Genomic DNA, 14,433 nt, shown 5'->3' with positions numbered 1-14,433 from the left:
ACAGTTGTTGTTGGTGATTTAGAGGCTCTCCAGCAGTGGCTGAGCCTCACCAGCTGAGTGCTGCTCAAAGGCCAGTGACCTGGGATTTATGGCTAATGTTCTCGGTTAATAACGTGGATTTACTTAAGGAGCCCATAGAAATGCCCTTAGAGATCAGTGAAGGGGCAGCCTGCCTGGCCCCAGGAGCCTTTTTTACAGCTGGCAGCAGCAAAGCCTCTCCATCGAGCCTGCAGGGCTATGGCTCTGAAAGCTGGGGAGGGCAACAAGTCCCTGCTTCCCCCTGGTGCTGTTCCTGCAGCAGTTTTCCCTTTGGCCTTCAACTGATGAATTGCAGGGAGCACACACCGCTGCTGTCCCACGGTACTCTCTCATTAGATATGCAAATGCCTCTGTTGACATTTCCTTGGAGGGCAAAAAAACCCCAACTCAACAACAACAGCAAAAGAATTGCTTCTTTCCCCACTGTTAATAAACCGATGAAAACAAGAACAGCAGAGTTGTAAATTTTTTCACAGGACATTAATTATGTACATGTACGTGTGTTTGTAGCCACATGGGCTCACTGCAGTGCGGCGAGGGAAGTGCAGCTTGTGGACTTGACATAAGCATGTGATGGCTTTATTTAAAGAGCTAGATAAGAATTGGAGGTCACTTTTATGTTCTTTTTTGGGTTTTGGGGACTCGTGGCCATGTGAACCTTTCTGCTGAGCTGTAAGGAATAGGATAACCTGCAGCATGAGGTGAGGGAGCTGGTAGTTGCAGAAGCTGCTGCCTGAGGGCAATTCTCTGTTCTCAGCATCTGTCCAACCCTCCACCTTCTTAAAAGTTTCAATTAAAATCCCTGCAGCTCACTAGTTAGTTATGCAGCCAGATGCTGAGGGCCAGCGTGAGCATCCCCTGTCACCTGGGGGTGCCTCTTTGAAGAACACAGAGGGAGAAGAGGACCAGTTGAAATTGGGAAGCAGCAGTAGATAAAATTGGTGTAGTGACCAGTGCTGAAGGATGAGACAAAATTGTTGCCTTTAGTTCTTGAGAGACTACAGAGTGAAAATATCAGGGGCAGATGAGCTTTTTACCCATCAGGCAGAGTCTGTGCAGTGGTGATGCTGCAAGGACACATATCCTGGCTTTGTCAATGCTGCACTTTCAGCTCCTTCCTTGAGCGTTCATAGCTGTGTTTACCACACTAACCTTGTTCCAAATCCTCCTTCTATGGGCAGATGAGCAGTGCGGGGAATGAGTCTGATGGTGTTCTCTTCAGGCCCTAATGACACTTGCACAAACCTACTGCCCAGTCAAGCTCAGCCTGCTTGGTGGTTCAGTTAGAGGACGTGTTCTCCTGGTTACTGGTCTTCAGCATCACCAGCTACATTCTGGGATTTATGAGCAGAGTTTTGTAGCTTGCAGAAGAGTGGTGAGCCTGAACTGCCCCAAGAAGCAACTGATGGGACTTTTCCGTGACACGTCTTGCCCTTGGATGGGTTTTCCTAAGCCTGTGGCCTCTGCTAGGAGATTCAATGCCTTAGCAGGGCACACTGGGAGCCCCAGTAGTGCTTGGCCAGGGTTGCTATGATGTGTGTCTGCTCTCTCTCCCCAGGGTACCACTGTGCGCATGATAACAGCCATTGACCAGGACAAGGGCCGTCCCCGGGGCATTGGCTACACCATCGTCTCAGGTAAGCAGCAGGGGGATGTGGTAGGTATTGGAGGAGACAGCCCTGCGAGGAATCTTTGTATAGCCTGTGCCTGGGGAATTTCATTTGGCTCAGCTTCTCCTTGGCTCCTGCTTGCTCTTTGGATTCACTGTTGGTAATTATTGCAGCCTACTCTATAACTGGAAGCTTTTGTTCTTCTGGAGCTGGTTTTGCCTTCGGTGCTGTTGGAGCACATCATCCAGGGCATCTCCCTGTCCCCGAGCTGTGAACATTGTTTCTAACACATGTGACAACATCACATAGCAAAACCTTTCAGTCTTGACACCAAGCCACAAACAGCTCTGTTTCACACTACACCAGAGAGGAGGGCTGTAAAGAGCCAGACATAAAACTATTGCTGATGGTCATCATTTAGGGAGAGAAGGGGACCAGCTGTGGGCTGAAGGGCTTCTGGAAGCATACACAGCATTCCCCCAAAGCCTCTGTGCCATGGGTTGGCCTCCCAAAATGTGGCTGAAGCTTTGCAAACTGGGAGGCAGGGAGCTGGACCTTAAAGGGTGCAGGGCTAGAGAAGAAACTTTAATTAGAGCAACAGAGGGTTTCTCCTTTCTGATGGGCACATGGATTAATCCTGTTTTTGTGGACTGGCTCTGAAGCCATAGGAACCCTTCCTGGTATGTGTGGGTAGCTTGCTGAAACTGCTGTCACCTAATGCTTGGCTCCTTTGGGACCAAAGCTGGGGAACTTCCGTTTGGGGGAAGATCTACCAGGTTGGTTTGGCCAATGGTGGAAAAAAAAAATATTGCTGTTTCAGGTCACAAGAGAAGTAATTTTCAGAGAAAGGTCTGTCTGAGGTGTATGGTCCTGAAACCTACTTGCCATGTGATTGGTTTTGGAGAGACCCTACTTGCAACTGCACAAGTCCAAATGTCTTTTGTCAACCATTTCTGATGGCAAAAGAGCCAGAGGCAGTGCAGTCCAGGCAGGTATTCCCACAGCTGCCATTCAGAAAGGTCAGTTTGTGGGGCCGGGCTCATTTAAGATACTTTAAGGTCAACAAGACTCTACTGTATACAAGGCAGACTTTGATGCTCTCTTGTTTGCACTTGGATGCTGCTTATGTGAGTCTATCCCAGCAACCGGCAGACTATTCATGTTCATACAGGAGTGAGGGACCAGCTTGGTGGGTCTGAGTTGTAATCCTATTTCTGGCATTGCTTTTGGGGGAGGTCTTCCCAGCAAGAAGCGGCAGCAGTGCCTCGTTTTCCTCCTGTGGCATATGATTCAGGTGCTGGCAAACAGCTCCTTCAAGCTACACGTGCAGAAATAACTTCCCAGTTTCTGTTTCTCAAAGCCCAGCAATTTCAAATGCTCTTTTAATCAATCTCTAGGTTTAAGGTGATTTCACTCTGAATTTCAACTGCAAATATCCAGGTCAGTCTGCCTTTGAAGATGCAAGGATTATTTATTCCTCTAATTCCCTCTGCAATTTATTCTAATGTTCCCCTAGTGTGAATTAAAGCAGAGAATCCTGAGATTGTGTATGTCAACTGGTCAAAGTGCAGCAGGGTCTTTCTTTTGGCTCATATAGGTTCTATTTTACTGGAGACTGGACTGAAACCTCTAACTAATTCTGTAGAGACTACTGAACTACCATGAGGATGGTAAAATCCTTTAGTTTACAGAAACCTCACCCAGCACAAAGCTTGAAGATGGTCAGCAGCTGTTTTTACACCCTCCTTCAGAGATCAGGGGACTGAAACTTCAAAAAGAGAAGGCTGAGGGAGGGACCTCATCAACACAAGTAACTAAAGGGTGGATGTCAGAAGGATGAGGTGATACTTTTTTCTGTAGTGTCCAGTGACAGGACAAGGGGTAATAGACATAAGCTGGAATACAGAAAGTTCCACTTAAACACAAGGGAAAACTTCTTTGCTGTAAGAAGGATGAAGGAGCCCTGACACAAGCTGCCCAGGGAGGGTGTGGAATCTCCTTCTCTGGAGGTTTTCAAACCCCCCTGCGCGTGTTCCTGTGTGATCTGATTGAAGGGAACCTGCATTAGCCAGGGGTTTGGACTGGATGTTCTTAAGACATCCCTTCCAACTCTGACCACACTATTATCTACTGATGCCCAGGGACCCTTTTTCTGACTCAATATGAGTTATGCTGTAGGAATCTAGTTGTCCTCTGCAGCACGAGTGCAATATAAACAGCTCTGTTTTTCCAAGAGTCTTTATCTGATGTCTTAAACCTAGAGAAATAACCATACAATCTATTATGGGTTCATTTGTAAAATGCACCCATCTGCTTATGGTCACGTCAGGCTTTCTGCTCATCAGACAGTCATGGCTGCTCTGCTGAATCAAGGAAACAAAGTCCTGGCCCTTGGATTTTCACCTGAAATGTTCATGTATGCTCTCATTTTTTTATGTCTGCTTTCCTGCTAAATAGTGACAAGGTCCCTTTGCAGGCAACCCCTGCTCAGTTCCAGGGGACTTGTGAGCCTGGCTGTTTTGGCCTTGTGGCAGAGGGGTGGGAGGGAGTCAGGCACACTCTGGGAGCCCCACGGCAGTGGGGTGCAGAATGACAGGCAGGCAGATCACTGCAAACCGCCTCGCATCCATCTGCATGTGCCAAGAGCTTAATCCCTGCCCCTGGTCCTGCCTGGTAGGGGGCAGCTCTCATATCAGAGAATCAGGCAGAACACATCAAAGAGTGATTAAACTGCTTTGCATTATTTATTTATTTTTGCCCAAACATGAGACTGGCAAAGTGTTTTTGCAGCTGGCCAGGACACCTCCTGTTGCCACCAGTGTCTTGCAGAGCTGTGGTGCTGGGAAGGATTAGCCCTTGGATGGACCAAGGGGATGTTACAGATGCCCGTGATCATCTCCTGCTTCCTCTCTATCCTCACCCTGCCCTTTGGCTTCAGGGATGGCTTTTCAGAATCCCAGATAACAGACTTCAGGACACTCTACTTTCTGCATTGAATTGAGCTCGTTGCCAGAGCCAGAGTTCACCAGCTCCTTTTGAGGGCAAATTCTAAAGGAAACATGGTCATGGGGCAAACAATTTTTTTACTGACTTCAATAAGGGTGCAAGTGCCTCCCCTACTCTGCACATGGCATTCTCTTCTACTTTCCATGATCTGCTTCTTGCTTTTGAAAGATGTTACCTTCTGATGTCTGAGAGTCCAGCCGCAGGAGCCAGCAGCTAGCATGCCTCCAAAATCCTGCTCACTCAAGGCAAGCAATGTTTTTTTGGCAGGCAGGTAAAGCCTAATTAATTTGTCATTATCCTCAATCATGATGGTAAAGGTCAGCAAGCAGATTTTGTGCCTGAGCTGGTAAATTTTTATGGCAATCTTGCATAAAACCAGCCTAACATATGGGAATGGGGTAGCAAATTAAATTAGAAACCGACCATAAGCAAAAGTAGAAATGGCTGGTGGAGGGAGTAATTATACCTGGCTCTTCAGCTCCCTTGCCCAAGGGGAGGTGGTGGTGATGCTGTTCCCAGTTCACAACAGGGATGACTGATGCCTCTCCCTGGCTCTCCCAGGTCTTCAGGCACAGGGCTCACACGTGGCTGGTTGGATTTTACTAACTGGGATTGAATGTAGAGCAGTGAGAGAGCTGAAAAGCCATTGAGCCGTTTATCATTCCTTCGGTATTAATATCTAAAGCATTGGTATGATTTGGAGGTGGGATATAAAAACTAATTAGGAATTGCCAATGTCCTATTCAGCTCCATCCCTTGGGTAGCTGTGCCTCGGGATATACTGCAGCAGCTCTTATTTATATGGCTATCTCCAGCACAAGGTCCTGCCGTGACAGGAAAACAATAAAACTAAAAGATTAACCATAACCACATAAAATAAGACTTAAGATCTAACTTTATGCTGCCAGCTTACAAAGCTGTTAAGCCTGAAATGACAGAGGAGAGTTGGTCTAACTGTAATGGCTTTGGCTAGTTGTCCTGTCAGGGCAGATGAGCCTGCCTGCCTGCACTGGGAATCATTTCTGTATCTTATAGGAAAAAGCCATTCGATTGTTTCTTCGTATTCCTTCAATCTGAGCATTTTAACCCCATGAAAATTTGCACTTCTTTGCCCCACGCTTTGCAAGGAGTGGAACACTGCCCCTGCAAAAGGCGATGGGAAAAAGAAACGTAAAGTGAGACCTCACAATTCAAGCCCCACATGCCAACAGGCTGGTCAGTGCCAGGTCTCTCAGCATCTCCATTGGATGTTCCTGCTGCTTCTCCCAGGTGAAGAGAAGGGTGCAGGTAGCTGGTGGCCAGTGCCCTGCAGAAGCCCTCCCTCCCCAGGCTTTGACAGGTTGGAGATGCTCAGCCACTGAGGTCAGGACTCTGTTTGAAGGACAGATAATTAATCCAGCAAAGTAATCCACAGTTCCTTTTTGGCAGATTTATGGAGATAGCCTCCGTACTGGGGACTCTACCTCATCATCTTTCATTTCCCAGGCAAAGCGAGTGACTTGTATAACACGACCTGTTCTAGATAAGGCTTTTCATTTAGGGGAACTCTCTGGTCTAACAGAGATTGATTTTTCCTGGTGGAAATCGGAGGGCCCTGGCATTCTCGGCAGGATCAGATCTGCAGACAGCAGTGTGTTTTCACCTTTGCTGCAGCTGCACATCATCTTGGGCACAGGAAATCCCTTGGGCCTTTAAAAGGATTTTTATCCTTAATTAGATGGCGATTTAATTAATAGGCAAGAGGGGACTTTGGCACACGAGCTCTTGTTGGGAAAACAATTTATGACCACAGTCTTGTACTTTGCTTGACAATGGTAAACTTTGAGTTGCTTTTATTTCCAGGACAGCCAGGAGGCTTTGTGTCTCCTGGCACAAATATATGAAGGTGACCTGGTGCTGCTTGGGTAGGCCTTAAAGGGTTAAACCAGGGGAAAGGCTCTTGAGGCTCTGCAAGGTGCCCAGAACTTCAGTCTCTGCCTGCTTGACACATTTCAAGTGTGGTGATGGATGGGCAATGGAAGATTGCACAAGGGCAATCCATATGTCCTTCCCGGAGCTTTGAAAGGGGGGAGGGAACGGAATGTGGGACTTTCGGTCAGTGAACTGGTCCTTAGGGCTCCTCAACAAACCCTTGGGGCATTTTTTTTCCCCCAGAGTTGATTGCTTTAGGAGATTGATGCAGTTCCTGGTAAAACACTCTCATCCCAAAGCTGCTGCATCCCAAGGGAAGAATGAATCCCAAAGTCATTATTTGCACAATGTAATAATAGAAGTGTGAGTTACAAAAGCAAGAGGGAAGCATGTCTGAAAAGAATTGTTCTCCATCTGTCTTCTCTTTTTCCTGCTGAGGGATAAGACATCACATATGTATGTGTAAAAATCAGTGCCCTAGCTCTCAGAGCGTTTCACATGATCTTAACAGATTCAGTGTCCCCCACTGCCTTCCTTTTGAAAGCACAGCACGAATCTTTAAAGTTAAGTGGCCAAAGAGGTCTCCCAACCCTCAGCTTCTGACACCTCCCTTTGTTTTTTGACCTTACTTAATAAAGAAGGCAGGGCAAAGCAAACCACTTTCCTGAGTCCCTGAAACCAGGAGGATCCTTGGAAATAGGACTTGCTAATTTTAATATTCCCGTCGCCAGTTGGCCTACGTCACGCTGGCTTTTTCCCACATTCGAATTGTTCAGTGAACTGCTCGGGTGTTGAAGCCCTCATAAATTACACCTGCTGGGAGGACCTTCCAGCGTGATTTAAAGACAGTCATCATAGCAGAACATTTCTGTAGGAGGACACGCTGATGGGTGGAAAAGTGCCTCGCGCCAAGTTATTCATCAAAGGCTGTTTTTCCACCCTGCCAATGCAAGGGGATGAGATAGCCCAAAGAAGAGGTGGTAGCTGCAGCCACAGCCTCTCTTTTCTTGGATCAGTGGCTCCCCGTCTTCCTCCCTGCTGCTAGTCGTACTTTGTCATCATGTTGGCATCTTCCTTTGGCTCCCTGGCAATCCAGAAATCACTGGGAAGAGATACAGTTGGGATAACAGTTTGCATGGCAGGCGGTCCCCCAGCAAACGGTCTTCAGTAATTAAAACTATACATTCCCATTTATGTGTAAATATGGAACAAAAGTGTATCTTTTGTTCCATTTCTGGGACTTCTGATTTAACCTCCTGGGATTTAATGTGTGTTCAAGATGTTGGCAAGCACTGGAGAAGGATGAACCCGCGCTGGCTCTGCTCTTGTTGGGTCTAGAGAACATAACCACTTCCGAGATGGTTTTTAATGGAAGATGTTCTGAAAGATGTTGAGCCTGGATATGTGAGTTTTATGTTAAAAGCCAATCCAGACTTGTTACCAGGCATATTACAGTGTACTCCTTTCGTGCTCTCCTGATGAGTCTGCCTACTGCTGTGGGAGAGGCAGAAGAGGTGATTTGTGGGTCTCTCAATCCAGCACAAGCACAGTAGCTGTTAAGAAAGTGCCAGTTTCGTGTGTGTGCATCCTTTGCCTGCGGGCTGAGAGCATGTTCCGCAGCTGCTACTCCGAGGTAGCAGTGCCTGGCAGCTGGGCCCAGCCGATTTTCTCTGGGAATGCAAGCTGCCTGCTGCACCTTCTTTATTAGGACAAAATCCTCTGTGAACTCAGGTGAAGGGTTGAAGTGTTGTGTTTACAGAAATGAGCAAAAGAGACATTTAGGATAGTTTTCCCTGTATTGCTTTGCTGTCTGGACTCATGATCCAGCTGTTGGCTGCTCTCCCCTAGCAGGTTTTAGGGTTAGATTGATGGAAAGAGGAAAAGCTGAGAGGAGAAAAACCAAGGCAGCCGGTGCTGGTGATTTGCCTTCCCTTTGAGCCCTCGGGCAAGTTTTTAGATGATGTAGGGGAATGGTGGTTGTGCTCCAAGACTCAGCATCCTTTTGCATGATAAATTACACCCAGAGCAGGAACCTTTAAACTCTACAAGCTCTGTTCTCTGGTATCCGGCTGCAGCTCCCAGGGGCTTCGGGGAGGGGATTGCACCTCAGGTGATAAATCTCTCCTTTTATTTTCTTGTACCGTACATTTGGTTCTAAAAAAGGGAACCATGTGAGCATTTAATCTGAGTTTCTTTTGTGGCTCTGCAAGATGAGAAATTCTGCTGGTTGTGCTAGAATGGGCAATTAAATCTTTTGGTGAAGATACTAAAAATGCCTATTTGCAGAGCAGGCATGTGCAGAGGGGTGCCGGCATGCAGCTTTGGGCTTGAAGCAGTTAGCCCAGAGAGCTACGTCTTCTGGGAAGAAGAGCAAACCAAAGTCCAGAGCAGGAGAAATAGGCACTGTTTTCTAGAGCATCTTGATTTCACACAGAGCAGAAAAATAAAGCTCAGACTGTAATAGCCCCTTTTCCTTTGGAAATGACTCGTTTCCTTTGAATTTAAGCATAGGGCAAGGTATCTGCCTGGGCGTGCTTCCCTGCCTATTGTATGGGGGCAAAAACTCAAGGTGAAGAGCAGCAAGGTGGTCACAGCAGCTGATGGACTATTTATACGATGATAACTGTGTCTGTTGCTGACTCTATGAACCACATCCAACAGCATCTATTTCGGTGCCGAGGAGCCCTGACGGAGCACATTTTGATTAATAAATTATCTGGCACAAGGTGTGTGATGGGTTCCCCTTTCACATCTCATGAAAGTCATCCACTCCAAGTTCAGCAGCTCAGCAAGCCCAAGGCCTTTTGGGGATGCAGCTCCTGGACTGAATCAGCCCTGCGGGTAAAGGGGAGTGGAAAAGTCCTCCTGTGCAGGGGAATTGCCTTGCCCTGGCTGACAGGTAGCTCTTTGGTAGAGCTGGGCAGTAGCTGCATCTCTCCCTCCCAGGGATCTGAACGATGCCCAGAGACCAAAGGAAAGGGAGGAGGAGACAGCAATGTCTTTTTCTTTTCTTTTTTTGTTCCCTGGGCTTGAGCCAGTATTTTTAATGGCCTTTGAAAACTGTGAGAGTGTTGGCTGAGGACAATTAAGCATTATGGCCCTCATCTATAAAACCCCTCGTTATAGCAGTGTTTCTCCAAAATGTTGCCTATGCCACCATCCGTTCCTCAGTGCCTGGAAAAACACTCAGAATGGGCTGCTGCGATCCACCCCGTGTCTCCCAACCCAGTGCAGCACCTGGGAAGTCCCTGCCTTCCCTATCCCCTGTGCAGCTGTAGGAGCTGCTGCTGTCCATGTACCCACACAGACAGAGGGATGGGAAAGTCATCCTTCTCCTTTACCTCATGTTCCAGCAAGGAGCTGGACTTGTATGCCCAGAGCAAGCCTATTCTTTTGCAGGGGAGAGCAAAGAGTCTGCCAAAGATGTGTTCTGTGACTGACTCTGTAGGTTCGCAGTGGTGACAGAGGTAGAAGTGGAGTCTGCCTTCCTATGGAGTGTCCTCCTCCAATGGATGCTTCCTCCTTCCTCTCATGGTTATTTTCTGTGCCCTGTCCTGCTTTTCTTAAGGCCTTTTTTGCTTTCCCAGCATTTGAAAGCAAATCTCTCCTTTGCTAATGAAAGACATTTATTCCTTAGCTTTGTCTGCTCCATGCCAACGCAGCTGGTTTGCCTGAACCTCTGTGAAAGTAGTGGCACTTGTCTGTTTGGGGAAGGAGGTGGAGAATGTGTAAGCCTCTGTTTAGCAGAAAACAAGGTATGGCATTAGTTTCCTCAAACCAGAAGCATAGAAATGAAATCCTTGGTCTCCATCTGGAAATGCTTTGGCGATTTAGACCAGGCTTGAGGCTAGACAGTAGATGGCTCAAGAAGGGACGCATCCAGCAACTGATATCTCCTGAGCCAAGTGAGGAATCACTTCATCCCCTGCTTCGTGTGGAGCAGAGGATTGTGTGTGCCAAGACATGAGCACTGCCTGTGAGAGACCATGTAAGGGGGGCCACAGAGAAGATGGGCAGCAGGGACACCTTCCTGAAAATCAATTGGCTTCCTTGTTAAGTGTGGTCATAATAGCTCCTGTGTCATTAAAACAGTTTGCAGAGTGCAAACTTGGGAGGGAAAGGTCTGCACTGTTCCACATCCTCCAAGAAACAGGATTATCTGGGGATCTCAATTATGTTTGAAGTCCCTGCGAAGGTTCTCCATTCCCTGCATGTTCTCCATTGCATGTCCATGCATTGCAGTGTTGCTGCAAAACCAGTGGTGGGCAAAACATGGTTTGTGCTGTTGACATGCCCGGTGGGCAATGCTGGCTACTGGCCACACAAGCTCTCAGCTGGTGTGTTGGGGCAGCAGAAGGAGCTGGCTCGGCTGATGGTATCCATGTGCCCCTGAGGGCATAGGCAGCTGCAGTCAGCTGGCCAGGAGCTTGCGACCGGTGCAACTGGGAGCAAGCACTGGGGCAATGGTGAAGCAAAGTTGAAAGTCATCAGCTGGTGTGGCTGTCTACACCGGCAACTGCTAGCTAAGCTGCACTTAACCCAACCTCTGCTTTTCCTGGGTCAGAAAGATGATGGAGAGATAATAGGAGAAGCAGGCAGAGAGGAAAACTCATGCAGAGGTGGAGAGAGTGAGAGACTGGGGGGAGGGAAAGACAAAATTGACTGGTTTTCCCTCACCTTTTTTTTTCTTCTTTCTTTGCTGTGAGGGAAGTGAAGATGTGTGAAAATGATTAGAAAGGTTTTTGCAAAGAAAGTGTCTCTGGGGAACGTGCATTGTTGGGCAGTGAGAGTACTTCAGTAGAGATCACTGGTCAGAGGAATAATGAAGTGATGGTTGGAGAGGCATTGTAAAGGAAATTATGAAAGCCTCTGAGGGTTGAGTTTGGAGACACCTCTTTCCCTTGTGAGGCTAATTTGCAGAGCCAGCAATTCTCTGCTTGCAGAAAGGCTTCCGGAGGGCATCAGATGCCTATCTGCTCTCTGAGCAGTGTTGGGGAGGCTGAGCTGGAGAAAAGCCTCTGATGTACAGCCTGGGAGGGTATTTAGGTCCCCAATTTATTCATCTATCCTTCAAAAAAATGACTGTGGTCAAACATGAAATGCATAGCCAATTTTAGAACATGGAGCTCAGTGCTGTGTTTAGCCCGTTGTATCAAATTCCTGCCCTATTGCCCCATTTCTGCTAAAAGTCATTGGTCTCCACAATTACAGACTCCTGCTAGCAGAACAGTATTTTGTGTTTAAAAAGGTATTTTATTATGCTTTATAGTGAGGGGATCACCCTGATCATAAGATATATGTATTATACCAAGATCACCCTGATGCATAAACTTTACTATGGCAACATGGCATCCTGGAGCATTTAAATGCCTTGCAGCACAATTCATCTCATGGAGTGTCCTTCAAAGCTGGTGTTGGAAGCAGCCTCCTAGAGTCGACTATAAATTACAGAGCAGAGGTGGGAAGTCAAAATGAAAAGAGGGGAATTGTCCAAGGGAGGAGACTAGAGATCTTCATGTATGGCAGCAGAAGTTAGATGGAAAAAAAAAAAAATAAAAGCAAGGCTGCTGCTAGTATTTTAAGTAGCCATGCATCAGTTCATTAAGCTGGCTAGCAGTCAATGGGCCATTTCGGATGCAGGGAAGAGATGACCAAGGACAGAAAGGGGAGGTGTTTGGTCTAAGAGGAAGATATAAAGGCTCAGTAATGGGAGAGAAAAGTTCTTCTGGCACTTAGGGCTCTGGGAAAGAGAGGCAGTGCTGCCAGCCAGTGACTTTTGAAACCAGAGCGGCTCCCCAGGAGGGGACAGCTGGACCCAGAGGCTTTGGTCTATCCCAAGAATGTTGTAGCCACGGTTAAATGTGAGATTGGGAGGAAGCAAAGGGGATGCTGAGTGATGGGAAAGAACTTTCTGCAGCAGCAGATATGTCTTGCAGTTCCCTTCCAGGGAAATGGCAAATGCCACGTGTGTTTTGTTCATGGTGAGATACATTAAGAAGACAGGATGAGTTTTTCTGTTTTTGACTGGGATGAATATAGCATACCTGCAGGGTTTCCTCACTCCCATTTGGGGCTGGATCAGGGGTTTCTGTGTACTGTGAGATGATGAGACTAGTGGTCTGGATGGCCATATGGCTGCATATAACCTTTTTGGTCATCACTAATTCAGCAGCCTCTTCTCGTATTGTATCAGATTGGCATCAGGTATCCCAGGCTCCACATACCAACTGCTTTCTTTTGTCTAGCTGACAGAGAGGGCACCTGGGACTATCACAAGGGCATTCCCAATGCAGGCCGTTTGTCATTTTAGCATCTACTGGCTGTGAGACTCAGGTGCTGTCTTAATCCTCTTGGGTGTCTAATTCCAGAGGAGGAGTCAAACTGGGGGTAGGATGCTCAGTGGAGGCAGCACAGCCCTCCATGGCATCCTATCTGGTTGCTTGCTCTTTAGGACTGGCACAGGGGACAAATTTGGCTCAAGTAGAGGAAAACAAGGCACCTGCAGAGCATCAACATGTCTGGCAAGAGCATAGAAACAAGGGAAGTGCCTATTGTGCATACCCCAATACTCTCTCTGGTACCAACTACATCCAGCCAAGAAAACTCCTGAGCTGCATGTAGCTTCTCTGCTATTTGACAGATTTTTTTTTCTTTCATTAAACCTCCCCAGTCTCTCCTTAAATATATGTGAACTTTTATCATCCTCAATGTCCCTGCTAACAGGCTCCACAGTTAAACTACTGCTTATTAGGTGAAGGATTACTTGTGAGCTTAATCTGGGTGTGCCTTCTTCTGATTAACCTGGACTGCTGTCCCTTAAGTCTTGTATTTTAATAGAGAAGCCATGCCCACCCCAGGGACATGATGCCCAGCCAATGCAGGCGGTTGTTCAGAGGCGAACACCTGGATTCAGCCCTGGTTTTGGCTCTGCTGTTACATATTTTAATAACCAAAGCCCTTTGAAATTCTTCATTTCCCTGCAGTATCTGTGACTTTATTGGCTGTTGGAAAGCAAATGCTGTTTTGAGCCCCGAGCTGAGGCAGGTGAGAGGAGGAGAGGACCATTACAGACAGCTATTACATTTTAAAGCACATTGAGATCATGTGTGGGTTCTCAGACCCCACTGCAGCCTATGCCCAGCTTGGAACTCCTGGCCTGGCAGCAGGTCTGCTCTGTAAAACCTCTCTTTCAAGCCCTGGGTTCAGTCATGCATGAAGACTGGCAGGGAAGGAGGCTCGTGTCCTCCCAGTTCCCTGTCTGTGTTACCCTCCAGCACCATTTGGCATCGGCTGTACCAGCTGCTTGTGCTGACACTGCCTATTATTTTTCTCAGGTAACACCAACAGCATCTTTGCTCTGGACTACATCAGTGGAGCCTTAACCTTGAATGGGCTATTGGACCGGGAAAACCCCTTCTATAGTGCTGGATTCATCCTCACAGTGAAGGTGAGCCCTCCTCCACTCAGGAGGCATCCTGCTTGGCACAATACCTTCCAGGTGGAGGCACAAACCTGGGACTTGTGGCTGCTGTGGGCAACCAGAGCCATGATGTGCTGTTCCCTGACCAAGCCAAAGAGGTGTGTAACACAACCCTCTCCTATGGTGGCTCAAAACGTGGTTGCCTCTATATGAATGTATTAAGTTATTTCTAGTGCCCTGACTGGTCTCCAACCAGCTCTATCTGCAACTGTATCTGCTGACAGCATGCAGATACCCTAGAATTTCAAATAGCATGAGAAACATATGTCAGGGCACATAAATTGTGCCCGCTTGTGTCTATTTCCCACCTTTCCCTCCAAAACCCTGGAAAAACAGGGACATTTTGTCATGGCAGTGGACAACAGTGCAACAGGGCATTGTCTGCAT

At 47.4% G+C, this 14,433-nt stretch overlaps 1 protein-coding gene across 1 annotated transcript in view; it reads left to right on the top strand.

Annotated features, from left to right (window-relative positions):
- CDH23 (cadherin related 23) overlaps window positions 1-14,433 on the top strand; it is a 195,620-nt gene that overhangs the window by 88,785 nt on the left and 92,402 nt on the right. The window contains 2 exon segments of the mRNA XM_062001684.1: window positions 1,598-1,676; window positions 13,901-14,013. Of these exon segments, the coding sequence (XP_061857668.1) occupies window positions 1,598-1,676; window positions 13,901-14,013 (192 nt within the window).

Source organism: Colius striatus, chromosome 8, assembly GCF_028858725.1.
Source record: "Colius striatus isolate bColStr4 chromosome 8, bColStr4.1.hap1, whole genome shotgun sequence".
Taxonomy (NCBI): Eukaryota; Metazoa; Chordata; class Aves; order Coliiformes; family Coliidae; genus Colius; species Colius striatus.
This window is presented reverse-complemented; position numbering and strand designations above follow the sequence as displayed.